This window comes from Gasterosteus aculeatus, chromosome 17 (genome assembly GCF_964276395.1).
Source record: "Gasterosteus aculeatus chromosome 17, fGasAcu3.hap1.1, whole genome shotgun sequence".
In the NCBI taxonomy this organism is placed as follows: Eukaryota; Metazoa; Chordata; class Actinopteri; order Perciformes; family Gasterosteidae; genus Gasterosteus; species Gasterosteus aculeatus.
This window is the reverse complement of record NC_135705.1, coordinates 14,908,918-14,917,684: the sequence shown is the minus strand read 5'-3', so window position 1 is coordinate 14,917,684 and position 8,767 is coordinate 14,908,918. Positions and strand designations below refer to the sequence as shown.

The window sequence follows — 8,767 nt, the reverse complement described above, 5'->3', positions numbered from 1 at the left end:
CCACCCTAATGAGTGCAACATTTTGAAAGCCGGATGAAGAGAAAAGCAGAAAAACAAATAAAAGAGGGGAAACGTGAGTGCAAATTAGCTGGGTGGGGCCAATACTGCTGAGTGAGCCTGATCTCTGTTCATTCTCTTGGCTCGCAGTCAGTGCGTGTGCCCACTATGGGATCATGGTCAGGATGGCAGCATGGGCAGAGCAGGGCAGCGTGTGCCAGTGTGCCAGGGACAGAGGGGCAAGCCTATTGAGAAGCAGTGTGATGGACACAATGGGTGAGACAGACTTGCTGCATCAACAGGCTTTTTGCTGCTGTGGCCAGAAATAAACCATAAATACCCCCGCTGGCCTCCAACGATCGCTCGCCCGGCCTCCACAGTCACCCGCACCCTCAACACCGAGACGGACAAGAAACAGAGAAAAGAAAAAGGAAAGACTGAGAGCGTGGCATTTACGTGGTGCAGTGAAGCACAAGCCATCCAGGTAAAAAAGAAGCTTCCTCCCTCTCTTGCGTTTCTCTTTTTCTCTCTCCTTTTCCCGCAAATGAATCTTAGATAGCATCTGGTGTGTGCACTACTAACTTACTATTCTTAAATAATTTATACAACAGACGCAAGTAGGATCTGAGATAAGTAAGTAAAAATGTCTTTGATTAGAATTTATAGATCCAGGTCTGATAAATGGTACCTGTCATCCAGTTTTAAAGTTTAAAATGTCACCACTTTTCTCTATGAATGTAACTAAATGTTATCCGTCAGTACTTTAGCATTAAACATTGTTACTGCTGTGCTTTGTAGAAGCAAAATGACAGACCAGCAAGGGAACCCAGACCAGCTGCCTGCAGACAAGGGCCAAGGAGGGGCCGGAGCCACGTACAAGGTAGCGAATGGAACAAAAACCTTGAACATTTAGCAAATTACTACATATGTTTAAAAGATAGAAAATCATGCATCGGATTGATGCAGATGGTGCAGTTGTGCACACATCGTCCAACTCTCCACCTGTTTTGCAGTTGGCGGTTTTTGAGTTTGAGAACTTTCGTGGAAAGAAGTTGGAGCTGTCCAGTGAATGCAAAGATGTGTTGGAGAAGACGCAGAAAATTGGCTCGGTCATTGTGGAGTCTGGACCGTGAGTGATAAAGTTTTGCTCTATCAAGTTTCAAATTGATATTTTACTACATTTACATACTGTTTTCTAGTTGTTGCCCTTGTTTAAGGCTACTGTGTGTATTCCTACATAATGATTTTTTTTCATTTTTCCTTCAGGTGGGTGGGGTTTGAGCGTCCGGGTTTTGCAGGAGAGCAGTTTGTGCTGGAGAAAGGAGAGTATCCTCGTTGGAGCACCTGGACCAACTGCCTGAGTATCTACAGCCTGAGCTCATTCAGGCCCCTGAAAGTGGTCAGTGCTGTCAGTGCAATATGAGCAGATGTAACATCCTGACAAACATGCTCAAACCTACGTTGTTCCCCTCCAGGACAGTGCAGATCACAAGCTGCACCTGTTTGAAAATGCAGGCTTTGAAAATAGAAAGATGGAGATTGTTGATGATGACGTCCCCAGTCTCTGGGCTTATGGTTTCCAAGACCGCGTGGCCAGTGCCAAGGCTATCAGTGGAACGTAAGATGTACCCTTTCAAGTGCTAAACCTTCTTTTTTTTACAATTAACGAAATTGTTTTGCTTTTTTAAGTAACATTTTTGAAGATAATGTAACATACTGCTCTTTCTCCGCCCCCTGAAGGTGGGTAGGATACATGTATCCAGGCTACAGAGGAAGCCAGTATGTGTTTGAGCATGGAGAGTTCAAGCACTGGAACGATTGGGGAGCCACTGCACCTCAGATCCAGTCCGTCCGACGTGTGCGGGACATGCAGTGGCACAAGAGAGGGTGCTATATTGCCCCCGCCCCTACACCTCCCAATCCCAATCCCAATCCCGCTCCCAACCCAGCTCCCAACCCAACTCCCAACCCCAAACCTACTCCCAATCCTAACCCTGCTCCCAACCCCAACCCCAAATCCAAAACTCAACCATAACATTAACACCAGCACCTCCTGGGGCAGGCTAAAGGCCCCGGTCTCTTCACTACGCAAACTGTTAGTATAGAATATTTGACCCTGAAATTTTGAAAAACTTTGACTGACAAAAAATGAAACATGTGTTGAAAATAAAAGGTTTTGGCACTGATTTTGTTTTGGCACTGAAGTTATTTGTTATTATAAAATGAATACAGGGGATGGGTTTGATTCACAGACGTGTGATGATTCTTTGTCTGTGGAGCCTGTTTGATTGTTTTTAAAATATATTTATGACAAATCTGTTATATTTCATTGAGTTTGTAAAAAGGGAAGATGGCAGGTCTGAATTATGAATCAGCAAAGAGGCTACGTTTTAATCTCCCTGTAAAACCATTTACATGTGTCCCAACAAATAGACCAGATTCATTAGCTACAATATAAAACCAATTAGACATTTGGAGTAACCCTATCTGTGAAATTATTAATCTTACTCAACCTAATTATTTCGCTCCAATTCAAACAGTTAAACAGGTAATTCATGTTCTGTTCATGTACATTACATAAAAATCCTCCCTATTCATCTTTGTCACGTTAAGGAGGGATGTGTCCAAAACATCAGTCATTGGTTTAGATCAGCAGCAGGACCCGCCCAGAATATTCCAGGGATCCAATCACACGCCACCCTCATTATCCACGCTCGAGAGGGAGGCGGCGAACGCGCGAAGTTTGAAAGTTTACCGGAAACTGTCGATGAAAACAGTGTGCTACTAGCATGTCGGTTCCTGTGTTGCTGTGTAACGTTATATTAGAAGCTACATTATAATTTATTGCATGGCAGTTCGGTAAGTAACCTTGAACCTTGTACCGCTAAGTCTCTGTCAATGTAACTGAACGGCAATGAAGCTGCGTCAACGTCCTCGTTGGTTAACGAAGTTAGCTAACGTTAACTTAGCACGCTAAACGGACGCGCTTTGGACGGTTCCTGACAGCTTTCCATACCTTTAACCACTTAACTCTCACACGTTAAGTTACTTATTTCCACTTCGACCTACTCCTTTGTCCCTCGCCCAGGCTATCTGTTGTTACGAAGCCATGTTGAAGTTTAAATACGTGAATCAGGGAAGCATGACGACGCTGCCGTCCTCCGCGGACCCCCTCACCATCCGCAGCTCGCGACTCAACCAAGTGTTTCAGGTGAGATCTCTCACGTCCTGACGCAATTCCTCGTGTATTATGCGTCACCTTGTGCCGCATGAAGCGAGTCTCCCCAAATGTGTCAAGAAGCTGACTTCCGTTTCCTGCGTGCTGTCCCTCAGGGTCGCGTCAGCCTGAGCGGGCAGCGGGGAGAGTGCAGCTTAGGCCGGGAGGAGTTCCTGGAGGCTCTGCTGCTTCTCTACGAGGAGTGCGTCTCCCCGGAGCTGATGAAGATCCACCATGTGGCACATTTTGTCCATAAGTGTGAGGATACAGTTGACATGTTTGTGGGATTGATTTGTTTGTTTAGGCCTATCTAATATTTTCCAATCCCATGCCTTAGTACAGCCTGCATTGATCACTTGATTTAAGGTCGTTAGTTTATCTTCAAACATGTACACTTTCTGCTTTTGCATTTAATACCGTTTCTAGTCAGATGTTTTGGTGACATCCTCAAAAGAGCTCATTAAAATGTACGTGTCACAATTAGTGAGTACAGACCATTAAACAATATTGTTGTTATTTTAAATACACTCCAGATGGATAAAAAAAAAAAACTAATACTAAGTGTATGTGTGTGTAACAGTGTATTTCATTAGATTCTGTTTGCTTGTTTGTGGTATGTATGTACTAAGTTTACATGTTGCTTTGGAGAAACAGTGTGTGAAAAAACTCGGTGCGTTTGTGTATGTTTGTGAAACAGTTTCCGAAGTGGTCTCAGAACTGCGGGCAATGCAGCCGGGCGCTGATGACTTTGAACTGCGGGCGGTGGTGGGCCGTGGCCGCTACGGCGAAGTCCAAGTAGTCCGCGAGAAGGCCACTGGGGATGTTTGTGCACTAAAGGTCATGGATAAGGAAGTTTTACGCTCTCAAGGAAATGTGAGTAACTGAGCAGTAAAGTATTGAAATTTCAAAATAGAAATGTTTCTCTTATTTTTTACATGAAGCATTTGGCTATGTCACATAATGGGCATTTTATACCAATGATATTTAATGAACTCCTTTTGAGGTGTTCTAGTTTGACGGATTCAGAGTTGTGCCGTCATACTTTCATGTCTTATTGAGACACGTCGCCGTAGTTAATGTTGTTACTAACGGGGCCTTGACTAAAAACGCTAACAAATTATACTTCTAGTGTCACTTATCTTTAACAAGTTGTAAATTGGCTTATTTGATTAAATTGCACTTTGTTGTTTCTTGCTCTTCTGAGTTTGTATCCTTATGGTTAAAATGCACTTACTGTAAGTCGCTTTGGATAAAAGCGTCCGCTATATGACATGTAATGTAATGGCTCTTTGTGTCTTTCAACCAGTATCAAAAGGTAACCAGTTCAGGGATTCTAAACGATAATTAAAGATTTGCAGTTTATGATAATCAGAGCATTATTATAGCTGCAAAGATTGTTTGCTGTGTAAAGATGCAGCGTCTGAGCAGAGAATTAAGTCGTTCTCCCTGCATTTGTTTTAATCTGAGCTTCTCTGTGCTTTGTTGTCAAAATTTGTAGTCTGAAAAATGCCCACTGGAGGCTGCTGTAGGGTTGAGAACAACATAACACAATGTGGGTACATTATCTCACAGCTGGGCTCTGTGTCATGTGACTAATGGAGTAGATCTTAGTCAGAATGTGACATGACACTAGTGGTGATAGGAAGAGATCTGAAATGAGCAATACATCAAATAAAGAAATCTCTTTTCAAGCCACCAGTTACTTTCCAATTAAAAAACTTCCAATAATTGAAGCTAGGAACAAAAAGTGTGAACTCTTGGTGTTAAAATGTGTGATTCTCGCCACAGTTTATGTTACATGTAAACCCTCATTAAACCTTAAAAGTGGTAGCTTTTGCTGAAGTTTTTCAGACGTGCAGGTTTATGTGATTAACACACTTCTCAGAACAACATATTTGTGCAGCAGTGCTATTGCCTTTATACTGATGGCCTTTTTGACTCTGCTCAGGTGGTTTTTCACGAGGAGGAGCGGAGGATCTTGGGTCTGAACAGCAGTCCGTGGATCCCTCAACTTCTCTACGCCTTCCAGGATAAGGAACATGTCTACCTGGTGAGACTGCAGGCTTTTTCTTCTCATCTTGAGGCTCGAGCGAATTTAATATATTTTTTTAAATCCATCATGGAAAAAGAACGTTTAACGGGTCTTTTTCAAGCTGCCACAGGCCAAAAGGGAGTAATTAGGTAATAAACATGCCAAGCAAATGACACATGCTAGTACTTGGTAGGTGTATTATACATTTGAATGTTCAGGCTTGTGACAGACCTTTATGGTGCACAGTAGGTCTGAGAGTACTTAAATTACTAACTGAATTATACTTATAACAACAAAAGCTGCGGTCCCTAGCGTAACCATTTTTTTTTCAAAAGAGTGTTTAATCTTTTTCTGAATGAATGTTTTTCACTAAAGTGAACCAGATGGCGGTGCAATTGTCCCCATTCCACACATATTATAAACAGTAGTTTTTACTGTTGCCACAGAGATTGAGTTGTTGCCTATTCACTTAGAAAAGTATTTATCGTATTTATTTAACTGACCTGCCTTCTGGTGGTGTCTGGGCCACGCTATGTTTGTTTTAAAATGAGCTCAAATGTTTAAGATACCTGATTCCACAACCTCTGTGGTGGGTTTTATATTCCTGTAAGTGTTTTATGCACATAGTACAGTGCAGATTATTTTTACAAAGAGCTGTGTTTGGGAAAACTACATTGGAACGTGTCCTTTTTCCTTTTCCTAACACGACTATTAGAACAGTAAAGACCTTAGAATAGTGTATCAGCTGCTACAGGACGTGATGTGAATTGAGCTCTGAAAGGAACAACTTGTATGTGGAAGAAATGCTTTGAAGCACGGGGCTTCTGAAGAGAATCACCTTCCAGCAACTTCATGATTGTGTTGTAGTATCGTGTCAGCCTGCAGTCTGGCTACCAGTACGCACAAGACCCACCAGGGTTTCTTTTCGGATTAACAACATCATTCGATGTGGGCCACTCCGCAGGACAGAACCCCTGATGTGCCGCAGAGTTTTGGCTTTGCTGCTGTCGTTGTTGTTGTTTAAACTGATTCAGTAGCTAATAACTACTTAATATGACAACGTCACATTCAAGAAACTACTACAACTGTAGAAAAAAAAGTGATAAAAATCCAAGCTGAGCTCACTGTTTCCCCAAAGCTTTGTGTGTTTCACTTATTGGTGAGACACCCCCTGAATCTCTGTACTGAAGGCGTGAGATAATGATCATCTCCAGGCACCAGGCATATTTCTCAGATTGTGTCCTTCTAATAGTCTGTCCTGCATTGTAGCACAGTCTAAATGTTCTCCTTTGAGGGGATGTCCAGTGAAGGCTGTTAACCTCACAGAGAATCTATGTTTTCCCTGATAACACGTTAGACCGGCTTAGGGAGCGGAAAAGGAGCCTTTCCTCCCTATTCCAGCCCCATGTGGTATACCGGCCTTTTTGTTGTTTCCTTCGCTCGCCCTCTCCTTACACCTTCCTTCATGCCCCCTGCATGTCACCGTTCATTCTTGTCCCTTCTTTTCACTCCCCCTCTGCCTCCTAACTGAGCATGGAGGAAAATACAAAGCATCCATCTTTATCCGTGTGTCAGAGGCACCCAGTCTCCCTGTTGCTAGGTAACACTGGAGAATGCTCCTGTTCATTCAGACTGGCCGACCATTCATGCACCAGAGGCTCTGGCTTGTTGTGGCTGCATGGCTGCCACCATATAGCTCAAATCACCCACGCCGATGCTTTTCATCTCAAGATGCAGGCGGCAGAAAAAAGAACAGGGCCGATGTTGATTTGTGTTTTCCAAACTTTAAATATGCTTAATTAAATTAGATATTTTTGATGCGGTCTTGTTGTGGCAATGGCTGCGACTGTAAATGTGTCTTGTTATAGACCATGACAACAGACATCCAAGGATGTTTCAGTTAGTGTTGGTGTTTTTATAGTTTTCAAAGACCAATCCTCTGACTGCAGAGTCACAGATAATCTCCAATAGTATTCGGTCTTGCATAACTGAATGCATACTAAAGAGAGCCATCCTAGAAGCTGAAGCTGAAATGGAGCTTTGATGTGAGCTCAGACACACGTGGCTCTACACTTGTTGCCCTATTTTTCTATATATAGTCCTGTTTGGTCATAAATGTTTCAACAGCGTGGGATACCTCTTCATTTAAGTCACATTCAACCCTGCATTCAATTGAATTGCAAGTGCCAACCATAGTTTTATACTGCCAGTTAATGACTGCATACAAATGTGTCTTCAGGCGATGGAGTACTTGCCAGGCGGTGACCTGATGTCCCTGCTAAACCGATACGAGGATCAGTTTGATGAGTCCATGTCTCAGTTCTACTTGGCCGAGCTGGTGGAGGCCATTCATGCTGTCCACCAGCTGGGATATGTCCACAGGTAAGATGCCAAACTCAACCTCTCATTGATGAGTTTTTGACATCTCAGGACTTTGAGGAACAATACAGTTCTGGAAATAGCGCCAGAGATACAAAGGTGTTATCCATACTCGTATGTCCTCGCTAAATGTCTTTGTTTGCCTTTTGTTTTCACATGATTCAGGAAAAGGTGAACTGGAAATGATAAATGTAGCAGTCATTTAACCTGGAGCATTCATTGTGCTGTTATGTAACACAAAACCATTACTGGAGTTTACAAATGTATTCAATTATCAGCAGAGCAGTAGACATATTATGGCTCTGTAAAAACACTGTCAAATCCCTTCTAAACGTTCCACTTGCAGAGACGTTAAGCCAGAGAACGTTCTCATCGATCGGACCGGTCACATTAAGCTGGCAGACTTTGGATCCGCTGCCACGCTGACTGCAAACAAAACCGTAAGAAGATTACAGGGTTCGCTCAGCGTATTCCCACTTGAGGATGGTTGACGGTGACTCATTGTTTTTCTTTTCATCAACGTGTTTCCAGGTGTTGGTTCCCACAGTGCCTGCTGGGATACCAGACTTCCTCTCCCCAGAGGTCCTGGCAGCCAGTAACGGGGGCTTTCAGAGCACCTACGGGGTTGAGTGTGATTGGTGGTCCCTTGGGGTCATGGCGTATGAGATGATCTACGCCAGGTCGCCTTTTTCTGGTGCTACCTCAGCCAAGACTATTCACAACATCCTTAACTTCCACGTAGGTAGACGGGCACCTCTACTGGTGGCTGGTTCTATTTGATCCGTCCTGGTCTACAGTCTTATTTACCTGAAGTAATACCTGATCACGTCGTCATGGTTAAAATTGTTTTTGCCAACAGCGGTTCCTTAAGCTTCCGGAGGAGCCGCGGGCCAGTAAGCCGTTTATAGACCTGCTGCACAGCTTGCTCTGTGCAGCCAAAGAGCGACTGGATTTCCAGGGACTCCGCTGTCACTCCTTCTTCTCCAGTGTGGACTGGAACCACTTGAGACAAGGTGAAGAAATTCTTCTCACTTAAGACTTTCCACTGCTCAATCCAGCTCGGAACGACGGGGGTTGCTGCAATCCCGCTGCTGGACAGGTGATTCGTTACCAATCCTCAAATATGAATGTTTTTTTTAATT

At 43.5% G+C, this 8,767-nt stretch overlaps 2 protein-coding genes across 10 annotated transcripts in view; both read left to right on the top strand.

The window, feature by feature from the left end:
- The first annotated feature begins 90 nt into the window (after positions 1-90).
- crybb3 (crystallin, beta B3) lies at positions 91-2,183 on the top strand. The gene is made up of 6 exons (XM_040203888.2): positions 91-481; positions 796-877; positions 1,011-1,126; positions 1,264-1,396; positions 1,473-1,615; positions 1,738-2,183. Exons 2-6 carry the CDS (start codon positions 803-805, stop codon positions 2,030-2,032), a joined length of 762 nt encoding a protein of 253 aa, XP_040059822.2. The 5' UTR covers positions 91-481; positions 796-802; the 3' UTR covers positions 2,033-2,183.
- A 524-nt stretch (positions 2,184-2,707) lies between these two features.
- cita (citron rho-interacting serine/threonine kinase a) overlaps positions 2,708-8,767 on the top strand; it is a 33,831-nt gene continuing 27,771 nt past the window's right edge. For 8 of the 9 annotated variants that reach the window (XM_040203577.2, XM_040203575.2, XM_078091472.1 and 5 more), the window contains exons 1-9: positions 2,710-2,856; positions 3,086-3,208; positions 3,331-3,472; positions 3,912-4,087; positions 5,163-5,264; positions 7,486-7,628; positions 7,972-8,065; positions 8,157-8,363; positions 8,485-8,638. In XM_040203577.2, coding sequence (XP_040059511.2) covers positions 3,107-3,208; positions 3,331-3,472; positions 3,912-4,087; positions 5,163-5,264; positions 7,486-7,628; positions 7,972-8,065; positions 8,157-8,363; positions 8,485-8,638 — 1,120 coding nt within the window. In that variant the 5' untranslated portion in view covers positions 2,710-2,856; positions 3,086-3,106. Of the gene's footprint in view, positions 2,857-3,085; positions 3,209-3,330; positions 3,473-3,911; positions 4,088-5,162; positions 5,265-7,485; positions 7,629-7,971; positions 8,066-8,156; positions 8,364-8,484; positions 8,639-8,767 lie in introns of all 9 variants that reach the window. The other variant, XM_040203581.2, reaches the window with a different exon arrangement.